Source organism: Chrysemys picta, chromosome 3 (assembly GCF_011386835.1).
Source record: "Chrysemys picta bellii isolate R12L10 chromosome 3, ASM1138683v2, whole genome shotgun sequence".
Taxonomy (NCBI): Eukaryota; Metazoa; Chordata; order Testudines; family Emydidae; genus Chrysemys; species Chrysemys picta.
In genome coordinates this window covers 120,473,649-120,488,307 of record NC_088793.1, presented here as the reverse complement: position 1 = coordinate 120,488,307, position 14,659 = coordinate 120,473,649, and the positions used below count along the sequence as shown (strand labels likewise).

Sequence of the window (14,659 nt, the reverse complement as noted above, 5' to 3'; positions counted from 1 at the left end):
TTCTAAGATTTACTGCCTTTGTTATTCTTGCATGTATTACCTTTATTACATCATTCAACATGCAAGGTAGGTTTGTTCAAACTCAGTAGTACAAAATGTTTAGACAATCTTGAGGGGAAAAGTTAAATTGCATTATAGGTAACTGTGCAAATTCCTATACGGGTAATAAAAGCAAAAGGTTTGTTGTGGCAGGAACAGACCTGGTGAAGAAATTAGCAGGCATTCTAGAATGGTGCAAAGCTTCTGAGGTTGTTAATGGTGCATACTAATACATGCAACAGTTGGCAATGGCTGTTATGAAGACATTACATGATTATAAACTTTTGAAATCTATAGTGGTGGTAAATACAGAATAAAAGTTTACCAGTAGCAGGAACTTGGAACTGGCTAAATCATTGCCTATCTGCCTAAAAGCTTTTGCAATATCTGTCACATTGGTTAAGTCCAAAGTGGTCCTAGTTTACACAGAATAAATAAGCATCCCGTAGAAAATTTTTATCTTAAATTGTATTACTTGTATTGTATTAGGTCAGCACAACTCTAAGCTTCAAGGACTTGGCATTGGACATCACATCAAGATAAAGAACAGGTTGCTGTATTAAGCACATTTGCAGGCTTCCAGGACTTTACGCAGCCAGATTCCTTCTGGAGCAGCCCATCTGAAAGATGTGGGAGAGTCAGTTGGAAGACTTTAAATGGGACAGAGTTGGCAGAACTTTTAAAAATCTGAAGTGTTAAAAGCTTGAATGCTTAAGCAGTAGCTAATTGAGAGATGATTTGAAGTGACTTTTGGCTGGGCACCAGTTTTGCTGTGGATGTGAAGCATACTAGCAATTTTTTTTTTCTTTTTTAATATGCAAAATTTCATTCTGCCCTTGTGACTTTATTATACAGTCTCAAGCTGACCTCCTCAGGCTTGTTACCTAATACAAGTCCTGAAGTACAATCACAAACCTGATTAATTCTGTTTTTCTAGGGCTTTCATTTCCTGTGGAAAAAGAGGACTGCTTCATTATATATGTTGCTGAACCTCAAGGAAGGCAAAACATTTGGTTACTTTCCTAGCTTTGGCAGACCAACAGTGGTAGAGGGCTTTAGCTATCAATTTTATTTTGTGATGAAATAAACATTATTGCCTATATATTAATTTGCATACTAGTTCCTATAATGCTCTACATTGCAGTTTTAACATGAAGATTTAAGATATGCATGTGTTCCTGATTTTGCAAAAAGCAGAATATCAAATCTGCTTTTTCCCTATGAAATACTTTTTGGTCTGATGTTTCCTGGCTTTTGATCACCAGACACTCTTAAAGGGACACTGTCAACTTTCAAATCTGGTTAAACTAAAAAAACAAAAAACAAAAGCTGCTTATACTTGCTCCTGGATCCCCCTGCTGCCTTGTATTTTTCAGCTCCATTTTCTGTTATCTCCTCTCACACTCGTGAGTGAGAAGGAGCTGACTGTAGCTATTGGGGAAACAACAAAGCAATGTATATAGTGTCAAAAGTACAAAATTTGAAAAATATAAATATTTAATCATTCAGGTGCATTAAGAAGTTTTCATGCTGATCAAAAAAAAATCATTAAATTCAATATTCTCCAAACCTGACAGTTTAAAAAAAAAAAAAAAAAAAAAAAAAAAGCTGAATAGCTAGTAAAATATTTTTAGTACATAAAGTGAAGGATCACTTTTAATGTTTGTAACTCACTGTCTGATTACCAGGCACATACTTAACCTTGTTTTTTTCTTCCTTTGAGAATGGACAAATGCCAAATTGTGTCTTGATAGTCCAGATGTCAGTAATCAAAAACATTGTGGCCATTCATATTTACAGTAATAGAATTTGCCTTTCGCTTTTACGGAACAGCGACAGAAGATCAACAGACATTGGAACAGCACGTGGTAACTATAGGGAGACTTTCTGCTATGACAATTACCTTGAGGCACAATGTTCCTTAAATTGTGACATGCAGAAATCGCATCTCCTATCTCTGTTATAATTGTAATTGAGGAAGATTACAGAAGGTTTTATCTTCATTTTGTGATAGATGGCTCTTTCCTTTGCAGCCAAACAGGCAAAAAGTTAATGGCGAAGTGTCGAATGCTTATCCAGGAGAATCAAGAGCTTGGAAGGCAGCTGTCCCAAGGACGCATTGCACAGCTTGAGGCAGAGCTGGCTTTACAGAAGAAATATAGTGAGGAACTAAAAAGCAGTCAGGATGGTAAGGGCTTTTTTAAGAAAATGGAAATTGCCTTGCATTTGCACTGGCTTAATTATTTAATCTACTGGTCGTGTGGATATTGTAAATTCGCCCGTTACTGAGCATGAGACACTTCTTTTTTTTCTTTTTTTTTTTCTTTCCCAGAATCAAAGGGACAATGTCAGGTTAAACATAACTTAAAAATTCTTATCTGTGGTGCTGGTTGCCTTAGATTACTAAAACAAAAAAATTAAGGCTAACTTTGACGCTTACGCTGGGGTGAGAGTCACTTGAAGGTGGAGAATGAAACTATTTCACTTTTTGGGTCTGAACACAATATTTTGCACTCTCTGGACTGCAAATACTACTGAACTGTTAAATCTAAAACTTATTTTTTTATTTCATGCAAATATTGATGGGATGTTTTATAGTCTCACTTCATTTGCTAAAAACAGCCTTTTAACAATACCTAAAATCAATAGAAATGTTCACAGGAATCTTTTTACATTTCAGTGACTATTTTTTACACAAATGTTCTGCAATAGTCACAATCCAAATATTGCAGCATTTATTAGTGCCTCTGAACCTGCAAGTGAAACGATCTGTGAACTGACTTCTTTCCCCATAGCTGAAATGGAAGAAAAAATCCTAGCCTACTAAATTTCCAGTCTTAACGGTTCAGAGTTTATAACATAGGTCAGGAAACTTCTTTTAAACTTACTGTCCTGAGCGTGACCCTTAGACTTTTTTATAAAATATTTAAAAAAGAAAGTTTCAGAATTAAGTCTGACACTGTCCCTGAATCCAGTTGCAAAAAAGGAAAGCTAGAAGTTCAACAGGACTATGCAGATTTTATTTGACTTTACAACCTGTAGCTGGTTAATGGCTTGTGACATGATGTACTTGTTTTTGAAGATAGGATTATCTGTTTCCTTTGTGAGGAAGCTCATTGTAGAATGGTAGAATGTCTAAGAAGAATTAGGGAAAACAGTTCTTACAATTGTGGCATCAATTTGCAATAGGTTACTGGAATGAAGATTACTTTTTCGGTTCCCCAAATTAATGTGTTAAATCATCCAAGTGACTTTTTTCCTTCTAAATTTATCAAGTTGGTAGTTGAATCAAAGGAAGCGAATGTTCTTTCAAAAATTGCCTCTGCAGATATCTACTCTTGAATATGATGCAGTATTACAAGCTTCAGAATGATTTAAAAGCAACCACTAGGGGTTTGAGCACACCTTCCCTACAGAGGCAAATGTTTTTAAGTGAGATTATAAAAGGCCTGAGATCTTAACCAGTCCACAATTCTGTTCTCTTCCACCCATGACCATTCGTTTTCTCTTTTTTTTAAGTTTCCTTTATAGCTGCAAATAGTATGTTAGAGTTCTGAAAAGTCCACCTTTTCAAGATACTTTGTTTATAAAACATCAAAATAAAGTAATATAGACTGCATGTTTTGCTTTGTCATCTTTGAGTTAATGTGCAGTTTAATGTAAAAAGTGACCAAAAATTGCACTGTTATTCCATATTTCTCTTATTGACCTGGTCAGACTTGCTCAATTTGCCAATACAATTTTTTCTTTCCCTGACTCCCAGTATTGCAACCGCAATACAGGCTATGAGAGGCAAGCTGTTTTTCTTTTGTTATACATCCATACTAAAAATTCTACAGTTGGAACTTGGTTAACAATTCTGTTAATGATGCACAAATCAGACTGGAATCCATCTCTCTCCTGTTGTACTCATTATGCAGGGCTGAAAGGAGGAAAAGTAATTAAAGCACATATTGTTAGTAAACTAATGATTCTGAATACCTACAAGTAGCCCATATGTTGCATCAGAATGTGCTTTGTCCCTTTTTTTATGATTGCTGCTAACCTATTGTGTACCTGGAAGTGAAGTTCACTTGCAGAATATTTCCTACTAATACTTTGAGTTCAGCTATTTCCCAGCACCTATTTCTACACCCTCCCTTTGTCCAAGAATGGATTTCTCCACACAAACCCCCACCCTCCCCAATAGCTGTTTTTGAAAAAGTATGTAGATGGCAGTTTGGAATTTAGGTTTTCCTCCATATAAAACATTGCAACATCACACATTTCGCAGATGCAACAGCTGAAAATACAGACCTCTAGGAACTTGAGCATACAAACCTTTAGTAATAACTCTATCTACTCAGGGTTCTTTTATGTACTGTTTTAGGGTCCAGATGTGTGAGCTATTAAGTGTGTGCTCCAAATGTGTTTTCTCTATATAGAATTGAATGACTTCATCATCCAGCTTGATGAGGAGGTAGAGGGCATGCAGAGTACCATTCTAGTTCTCCAGCAGCAGTTGAAGGAGACTCGCCAGCAGTTGGCTCAGTTCCAGCAGCAGCAGTCCCAGGCCTCAGCCCCAGGTACCAGCAGGACTCCATCTTCTGAGCCTACAGACCAGGGAGAGGCCATGGGTAAAGACTGCAGCCGTCTGGCTAATGGACCGAGCAACGGCAGCTCTTCCCATCAGAGGACGTCTGGGCCTGGATTTTATAGGGAGGGTAGTGGCACAGAAGATGACTTCCCAGCGTCTCCAGGGAATGGTAATAAGCTCTCCAACCACTCTGAAGATAGAACTGTCAGAGGCGGTTGTAGCTACATAAACCAACTAAGTACTGGGTATGAAAGTGTAGACTCTCCCACTGGCAGTGAAAACTCACTCACTCACCACTCAAATGACACAGACTCCAATCATGATCCTCAAGAAGAGAAAACAGTGAGCATGAAAGGTAACAGAACTGTGGGTTCTCGTCATGTTCAGAATGGTTTGGACTCCAATGTAAATGTCCAGGGTTCAGTTTTGTAACATTTTTTTTCTGCAACACTTTTATACAGTGTCATTTAAATTGGGAGAGGATACTGTCCAGAAACCGTTTAAATTAGTGCATACTTGTCACAGTTTTGCCTTTTTGTGGGTTTTTTTGCTTCAATACCTCTGCCACTTTGGAAATTTTAACAGTTAATTACGTTGAATGTTGCTAAAAGGACATTTGTGTAGGCTCAAGTTATTTTTATATGAGTTAATGTGAAGTTGAAAATGGAAATTATTTCCACAAAGTATAACATAAATGATGTCTGTACAAATCTGTGTATATCTAGAACCTGTGCTGTGTAAGGGCATTCTTACTCATATTGTTATATTTACACCACATTCAAAATTTGTCATACTAGCTGTGGGTTTATGACTGCCAAGCTTGCCCAGTACAGTAGTTTTATCACTAAAAGATGGACTTGTTGAAGGAGTCCTGTAGTAGTTCCAGTGTTAATTACAGTTTTTTCCACCATACATCTGTGCATTTCTCCTTAGGTGACCGAATGTTTAAGAAGTTTGTGTGCATAGTTACTCAGTTTTAAGAACTGTTGTATCTTGTTTATGCATATTGCTCTGTGACTCCAATATTATCTTACCTGTACTGACCAAACCTAAATAAAGACTTTTAATAATGTAATTTATTTTAGTCTGCATTGGTTTCATATGATGTATTTGTATACAATGCATTTTTATTGTACATGTTTTCTGTTGGATTATTTGCCCACTACCAATCTACATAGTAAAAAATCATGCTGAAGACTCAAGTTTGAGACCTGTGGCATTTTGTTTTTAATAAATAAAAATAAGTTCTTGTAGTTTAATTTCAGGTTGGCTTGGTGGCTGGGGTGTGTGTGCTTATCTTGTAAATTCATTTTGTTGTCACCAAATGAAGAAATGATAATACCATGTGTGAAGAATTGATATTGCAGGCTTCATGGTGTCATATCTGATTCTTAGCGAGGTATAAATGTTTTGTGCGTAAATTCACAAGGAATTAAACTATGAAGGATGAAGAAATTAAGTTATTCCGGGTTTTGTTATAATTAACTTAACCTTAATCTTGAGTTAAAGCAAATCTGAAACTGCTTAAAAATAGCACACTTTATATAGTCAGATAAGTGTGTTTTTTAGTTACAAGTTCTTCAGCACGTGAGTTTCTGGTGACATAATCTGCTTTACCAATTTAAAGGTGGCTGTATGAAAACGAGATAAGTTATCTAGTGTCAATGCATTTCTAGTTAAAGGTAAAATTAAAGCAATTTTAAAAGGTATGGCACTCACTTATCTGGTGGGTTTAGGGTTAAGAACCGAAGTGATTTAGCCAGATAATTGTGTTTATAAAAATGCCAATCTGCTACTTGACGGTTTTATGCTGCTTGTGCATAGCTGAGGCAAAAAAAGAGAAACACTGCTGCCAGCTTTGCAGCCTACTTGTGGAAGCACTTGCACTTCTGTTGCTGTAAAGCAGTACTTGTAAGCCATGTAGATTTTTGGAAACCATCTTTTAACTAATTGCTGTTAAAAGAAACTGTCCACTATCCATTTTACTAAATTCTTATAAGAATAAATGTTTTGATATTTTCTTGGTACTGTAATCTAGAGAAGGATGTGGAGTCCATGGTATACTAAAGTGTCTGTAATAGCAATATCAAGAGATGAGGGGATGGAGATAACATGTTATGAAACAAAACCATTGATGTAATAAACTGTAGGTCTCCTGTTAGACATCAACATGAAATATAGTAGATCTTAATAAATGAGTTAAAAGTAGTTTCAGATACACCTGCATTGAATCCTCAAGATATTTTTGTGGTTTGATAGGCAATTTTTTTATCGCTTGTATCTGCACATTTCACAGCAACTAGGGAAACTACAGGTGAATGATAAAATTGACTCTGCACAGTGCCATCAAATGTTCAGAGTAAATATATGGAAAAATACCTTTTCCTCTAATCTTCAAATTACAGCAATATGCTATTTTTAATAAGTGATTTTCAAATGTGATTTTTTTTAAATTGACTTTGTTTCTTATGTAGTTATCTACTTTGCAAAATAATGCATTCTGATACTGAATATTAAAAGCATTGTTTCATTTAAATTGCCAGTTTACATTATAAATATTTTTAATATAAAATGACTTCCCGTTTTAATGGTATGTTTTTAAATTAACTCTATTAAAAAGATAGCATGGAGTAGTTTGACAGCATTTAGGCTCTCTCCATTCTAAAGCAGATAATACTGATTTTTATAAAACTTGTAAGTTGCATTAGTAAACACCCTTTTTCTATGCCCAGGGTAAACCAATTGCTTTTCAAATACCTGTTAAACAAAACTCTTTCCCTCTCTAGTCTCCACTTGCTATATGTTAATTGTGTTCCAATATCCAGAGTTTAAAAAAATTTAAAATTAGTATCTAGCCTATATATTTGAAAAAATCTGAGCAGTTTTGCAATCCTTATGTTGGTTAATGGGAGAAAAGTTTGATCGGTTTTGCAAAATGGCTTGCTTATTGGAACATATTTGTCAGAATGCAGCACAACTGGGAGGAAATGCGGCAATGTAAAAGATAGACTGGCTAAACAGCTGGAATATTAAGTATGTGTGGATATATAAATGGTCATAACTACCACATTTAATAAATTTATCAACATACACATGAAGTCACATCTTAAGTATAAACATAGTGTAATCTCACTGCATTTGTCATAAATGTTGGGGGTGAAAACCTAGCCCCACCCAAGTCAATGGCAAAACTCCCATTTACTTCTGTGCGGTCCAGATTTCACTCTAGATGTTGGAATATACAACTATTTTTTTCTACATTCATGGATTGCCAAACAGTATAACTGGCTCAGATGGAGCCATTGACACATTAGTATGCTGTCCTAGCAAATCCTAAACTGGTGACCTAGATCCTATGGTACTACACATACTAAATAATGGGATTACAAAACAAAGGTGCCCTCCAATTGGATTTTCGGAAATGATGCTTCATGTTGCATCCCTAGCAGAAGCCAAGTATAACATGCTGGTTTATACATTGCTTGATGTATTTATAGGGCATAATTGACATCTAGATTCTGCAGAATCTGAAATCTTTCACTTTATTTAAAAGCAAACTAACAACCTTCTGATGTGATCTAAACTTGAGGCAGTATTTGTTTCTGTAAACAACTTTAAGGATGTAGAGGCCTGAGTTCTTCTGTATATTGATGCTAGTGGGCTTCACAGTTAACTTCCCAATAACACACATGTCAAACTACTTAATATCTGATTATTTAGCTGATAAAGGAAAAGGTGTTGGAATGAAGCAGTGGTGGGGAGGGAATGAATGGGGGTTGGAATTTGAGTAGATGCATGGAAGAAAATGCAGAGGGGAAAACATAAAGCCTGAAAAGATCAATAAGGAAGAGAACAGAAATAGCAGGTTCAACATAACGGTGCACTCAGTATCACTGAACACACTGAAACCATATTCCTGATCACTTGAAGGCTCAGATTTTCCAGTTCACTAAGGCCACTTGGTGTTCCTATAAATAATAGAATCAGAAATGTAGTGCCGGAAAGGACCTTGAAATCATCTAGTCTTTTCCCCTGTGCTGAGGCAGGATTAAGAATACTTAGACCAGGGGCTCTTAAAGTGGGGGGTCGTGACCCCTCAGATGCGTCACAAGGTCATTACTTGGGGGTTGCAGGCTGTCAGCCTCCACCTCCAAACCCCACTTTGTCTCCAGCATTTATAATAGTGTTAAATACAAAGTATTTTTAATTTATTGGGGGGGGGGGGTTGCACTCAGGTTTGCTGTGTGAAAGGGATCACCAGTACAAAAGTTTGAGGAACACTGACTTAAACCAACCCTGACAGTGTTTGTCTAAATCTGGTGATGCTCAAACTTTTTTGGGGGAACCTCTTGAAAATATTTCAGGCTGTGATGACCCTCATGCCATGCCACTGTTACTTCTGCACTGCTGCTGGCAGCAGCGCTGCCTTCAGAGCAGGGTACCCAGCCAGCAGCCACTGCTCTCTGACTCCTGAGCTCTGAAGGCAGTGCAGAAGTAAGGGTGGCAATACTGTGATCCCCTTCTACACTATGCTTGTGTGATCCCTCTTTTGGGTGAATACCCCCTGTTCTTAAAACCTCCAATAATGGAGATTCAACAACCTCCCTGGGTTACTGGTTTCAGTCCTTAACTATCTGTAGTTAAAGTATTTTCTGATATCTAACCTAATTCCCCTTTGCTGCAAATTAAGGGGAATTCTTCTACTCCTACCTTCAGTGGACATAGAGAACAATTGATCACTGTCCTCTTTCTAATGACTTTTTACATGTTTGAAGATGTAACATTTCTTTCTCCCCTGCCATCTAAACTAAACGTTCAATTCTTTCCATTTTTAGTGGTAGGTCATGCTGTCTAGTCCTTTTATCACTTGTTGCTCTCCTGTGGATTTTTGCCAATTCATCTCTCTCAAAGTGCAGTGCCCAAAATTAGGCACAATACTCCAGTTGAGGTCTCACTCCTGCTGAGTACAGAAGAACAATTACCTCCACCGTTTACATATGACACTCCTGTTAATGCAGCCCAGAATGACATTTGCCTTTTTTGCAGCAGAATCACACTGACATACTTAATTTGTGACCCACTCTACCCCTACAGATCCTTTTCTGCAGTACTGCTTAACCAGTGATTTCCTATTTTTCATTTGCTAAGCAGTGCAAAATAGGTGTTAATCAGCTCATGCCTCAGAAGGGAGAATTCCCTATGTAGGGAAAATCCCCTATGTAGGGAAAATCCCTGCTGATGGAGAGACCATATTGACTTTGCATCTTATATCAGCCTCCATCTTCATTGGTGCTAGGGGTGAGGCATAACTCAGCTCTGCTACACCCAATCCTCCATTGGCATACAGGATTTAGGCAAGTTCAGAGTACGACCATTCCTGCTCTAACTTGCCTGGCAACTGAGGCTCTGAAGGGCTGCAACTGGCTCGCTTTGGCTACTACCTCCACTATGTTCAAGTACAGCTCAGCCATAGTGGAAAATGGAGACCAACATCTTTATCCTTCTCTAAACTTAATTTACTCTTGATTTAATCTAGTCCAGTATTTCTCATCTGGTGGACTGTGAGGCACTGAAAAAATGTATTACAAACTAAAAGCAAGGAATCATGCACCCTGCTTCTGTGCACATCCTTACCCTCCTTCAAGGGAAGTATGCTTTGTCAACCCCTTGGAATACTCTCACGAATCATAGGGTTAGCATTGATATTGTTCTTTTATAGTAAACATAAGGGCATGGGTGGGTGGGGGGGAATTATGTTGGGGCAACCAACCTAAAAAGGTTTAGAAACAGTGGTCTAGTTCAAGCACTGGAGATAGATGTAGAAATTACTGGTTAAAGTTCTATGTCCTGTGCTATACCTAAAAGGTGAGACTAGATTATCAAAATTGTTCCTTGTGGCCAAAGAGCCTACCAAATCTAAGAAATTCAACACTACCAACATAAGACTGACTTTGAGACAAACCAAACTATAATGGAAATTTATAAATCAATTCTCCCTCTCCCCTTGATTTTTTTTTAAAGATAACTTACCAATAAATAAATACAAAAACACTAAAAAAGGGCAAGGCTATCTCTCTAGGTAGGTATTTATGTGGCCCCCATCACTTTATCTGATTATTTTGTGCCACACATGTTTCATGATGGTTCAGTATGACCCTATATTTACAATATTAATATTAAATGGAATAAATTTGATTGTCAAGTAACATCCCTATGGATGCTCCACTTCAGATTTTCATAGTAGTGCCTGTTTGGCCTGCACTTTCACTCCAGCCGTCCTTGTGAGGATATATAGAGCTGCATAGATGAACTGCCCCGAGTTCCTTCTCAATCACCCACCTGAGACAGAGCATCTAGGGTGCCACTTAGCTTATACCTTAACTATACATTCTTAGTGTTAATTTATATTAGTTTTACACCTCTTTGGCTTTAAGGGGTCCCTTTCCCCATCCCCTCCTGCCTGACGGGCTTTCTCAGGGGTTGCATTGCTGAGGTGTGCAGAGATCCCTGGGATTCAACATAAGAATAAGAATGGCCATACTGGGTCAGACCAAAAGTCCATCGAGCCCAGTATCCTGTCTACCGACAGTGACCAATGCCAGGTGTCCCAGAGTGAGTGAATCTAACAGGTAATGATCAAGTGATCTCTCTCCTGCCATCCATCTCCACCCTCTCACATACAGAGGCTAGGGACACCATTCCTTACCCAACTTGGCTAATAGCCATTAATGGACTTAACCTCCATGAATTTATCTAATTCTCTTTTAAAACCTGTTATAGTCCTAGCCTTCACAACCTCCTCAGGCAAGGAGTTCCACAGGTTGACTGTGCGCTGTGTGAAGAACTTCCTTTTATTTGTTTTAAACCTGCTGCCCATTAATTTAATTCGGTGGCCCCAATTCTTACATTATGGGAACAAGTAAATAACTTTTCCTTATTTATTTTCTCCACACCTTTCATGATTTTATATACCTCTATCATATCCCCCCTTAGAGTCCTCTTTTCCAAGCTGAAAAGTCCTAGCCTCTTTAATCTCTCCTCATATGGGACCCGTTCCAAATCCCTCATCATTTTAGTTGCCTTTCTCTGAACCTTTTCTAATGCCGGTATATCTTTTTTGAGATGCGGAGACCACATCTTTATGCAGTATTCAAGATGTGGGCGTACCATGGATTTATACCAGGGCAATAAGATATTCTCTGTCTCATTCTCTATCCCTTTTGTAATGATTTAATTTTTTAATTTAAATTTAATTTAATTAAAAAAAAATTTAATGATCCTTACATCCTGTTTGCTTTTTTGACTGCCGCTGCACACTGCGTGGACATCTTCAGAGAACTATCCACGATGACTCCAAGATCTCTTTCCTGATTAGTTGTAGCTAAATTAGCCCCTATCTTATTGTATGTATAGTTGGGGTTATTTTTTCCAATGTGCATTACTTTACATTTATCCACATTAAATTTCATTTGCCATTTTGTTGCCCAATCACTTAGTTTTGTGAGATCTTTTTGAAGTTCTTCACAGACTGCTTTGGTCTCAACTATCTTGAGCAGTTTAGGATCATCTGCAAACTTTGCCACCTCACTGTTTACCCCTTTCTCCAGAACGTTTATGAATAAGTTGAATAGGATTGGTCCTAGGACTGACCCTTGGAGAACACCACTAGTTACCCCTTTCCATTCTGAAAATTTACCATTTATTCCTACCTTTTGTTCCCTATCTTTTAACCTGTTCTCAATTCATGAAAGGATCTTCCCTCTTATCCCATGACAACTTAATTTACATAAGAGTCTTTGGTGAGGGACCTTGTCAAAGGCTTTCTGGAAATCTAAGTACACCATGTCCACTGGATCCCCCTTGTCCACATGTTTGTTGACCCCTTCAAAGAACTCTAATAGATTAGTAAGACATGATTTCCCTTTACAGAAATCATGTTGACTTTTGCCCAACAATTTATGTTCTTCTCTGTGTCTAACCATTTTATTCTTTACTATTGTTTCAACTAATTTGCCCGGTACTGACATTAGACTTACTGGTCTGTAATTGCTGGGATCACCTCTAGAGCCCTTTTTAAATATTGGCATTACATTAGCAATCTTCCAGTCATTGGGTACAGAAGCTGATTTAAAGGACAGGTTACAAACCATAGTTAATAGTTCTGCAATTTCACATTTGAGTTCTTTCAGAACTCTTGGGTGAATGCCATCTGGTCCGGGTGACTTGTTACTGTTAAGTTTATCAATTAATTCCAACACCTCCTCTAGTGACACTTCAATCTGTGACAATTCCTCAGATTTGTCACCTACAAAGGACAGCTCAGGTTTGGGAATCTCCCTAACATCCTCAGCCCTGAAGACTGAAGCAAAGAATTCATTTAGTTTCTCCACAATGACTTTATCATCTTTAAGTGCTCCTTTTGTATCTCGATCATCCAGGGGCCCCACTGGTTGTTTAGCAGGCTTCCTGCTTCTGATGTACTTAAAAAACATTTTGTTATTACCTTTTGAGTTTTTGGCTAGCTTTCTTCAAACTCCTTTTTGGCTTTTCTTATTACATTTTTACACTTAATTTGGCAGTGTTTATGCTCCTCTCTATTTACCTCACTAGGATTTGACTTCCACTTTTTAAAAATGTCTTTTTGTCTCTCACTGCTTCTTTTACATGGTTGTTAAGCCACGGTGGCTCTTCTTTAGTTCTTTTACTGTGTTTTTTAATTTGGGGTATACATTTAAGTTGGGCCTCTATTATGGTGTCTTTGAAAAATGTCCATGCAGCTGGCAGGGATTTTACTCTAGGCACTGTACCTTTTAATTTCTGTTTAATTAACCTCCTCATGTTTGCATAGTTTCCCTTTCTGAAATTAAATGCCACAGTGTTGGGCTCTTGAGGTGTTCTTCCCACCACAAGAATGTTAGATGTTGTTATATTATGGTCACTATTTCCAAGCAGTCCTGTTATAGTTACCTCTTGGACCAGATCCTGTGCTCCACTCAGGACTAAATTGAGAATTGCTTCTCCCCTGGTGGGTTCCTGTACCAGTTGCTCCAAGAAGCAGTCATTTAAAGTATCGAGAAATTTTGTCTCTGCATTTCGTCCTGAGGTGACATGTACCCAGTCAATATGAGGATAATTGAAATCCCCCACTATTATTGAGTTTTTTATTTTGATAGCTTCTCTAATCTCTCTTAGCATTTCATCGTCACTATCATTGTCCTGGTCAGGTGGTCGATAATAGATCCCTAATGTTATATTCTTATTAGAGCATGGAATTACTATCCATAGAGATTCTATGGAACATGTGGATTCATTTAAGATTTTTACTTCATTTGATTTTACATTTTCTTTCACATATAGTGCCACTCCCCCCCGCACGACCTGTTCTGTCCTTCCGATAAACTTTGTACCCTGGAATGATTGTGTCTCATTGATGGTCCCCACTTCACCAGGTTTCTGTGATGCCTATTATATCAATATTCTCCTTTAACACGAGGCACTCTAGTTCACCCATCCTATTATTTAGACTTCTAGCATTTGTGTACAAGCACTTTAAAAACATGTCACCGTTTATTTGTCTGCCCTTTTCTGATGTGTCAGATTGTTTTTTATGTGAATGTTTCTCTGATCTGGCCCATACTTTATCCTCTTCCATCATCTCCTCCTGACTAAAACCTAGAGAATCTCTATCAATAGACTCTTCTCTAAGAGAAGTCTCTGTCCGATCCACGTGCTTCTCTGCAGCAATCGGCTTTCCCCCATAGTTTAAAAACTGTTCTGCAACCTTTTTAATGCTAAGTGCCAGCAGTCTGTATAGGCTCCCCTATCCCAAAAGTTTCCCCAGTTCCTAATAAATCTAAACCCCTCCTCTCTATACCATCGTCTCATCCACGCATTGAGACTCAAGCTCTGCCTGCCTACCTGGCCCTGCGTGTGGAACTGGAAGCATTTCTGAGAATGCCACCATAGAGGTCCTGGATTTCAATCTTTTTCCTAGCAGCCTAAATTTGGCCTCCAGGACATCTCTCCTATCCTTCCCTATATCAT

General features: G+C 37.9%; 1 protein-coding gene across 4 annotated transcripts in view; it reads left to right on the top strand.

Moving 5' to 3' along the window:
- Positions 1-5,817, top strand: part of WTAP (WT1 associated protein) — a 39,225-nt gene extending 33,408 nt beyond the window's left edge. For all 4 annotated transcript variants that reach the window (XM_005291546.5, XM_005291545.5, XM_065588903.1 and 1 more), the window contains exons 7-8: positions 2,073-2,227; positions 4,464-5,817. In XM_005291546.5, the coding sequence (XP_005291603.1) occupies positions 2,073-2,227; positions 4,464-5,047 (739 nt within the window). In that variant the 3' untranslated portion in view covers positions 5,048-5,817. The remainder of the gene's footprint in view (positions 1-2,072; positions 2,228-4,463) is intronic.
- Positions 5,818-14,659: the final 8,842 nt, after the last annotated feature.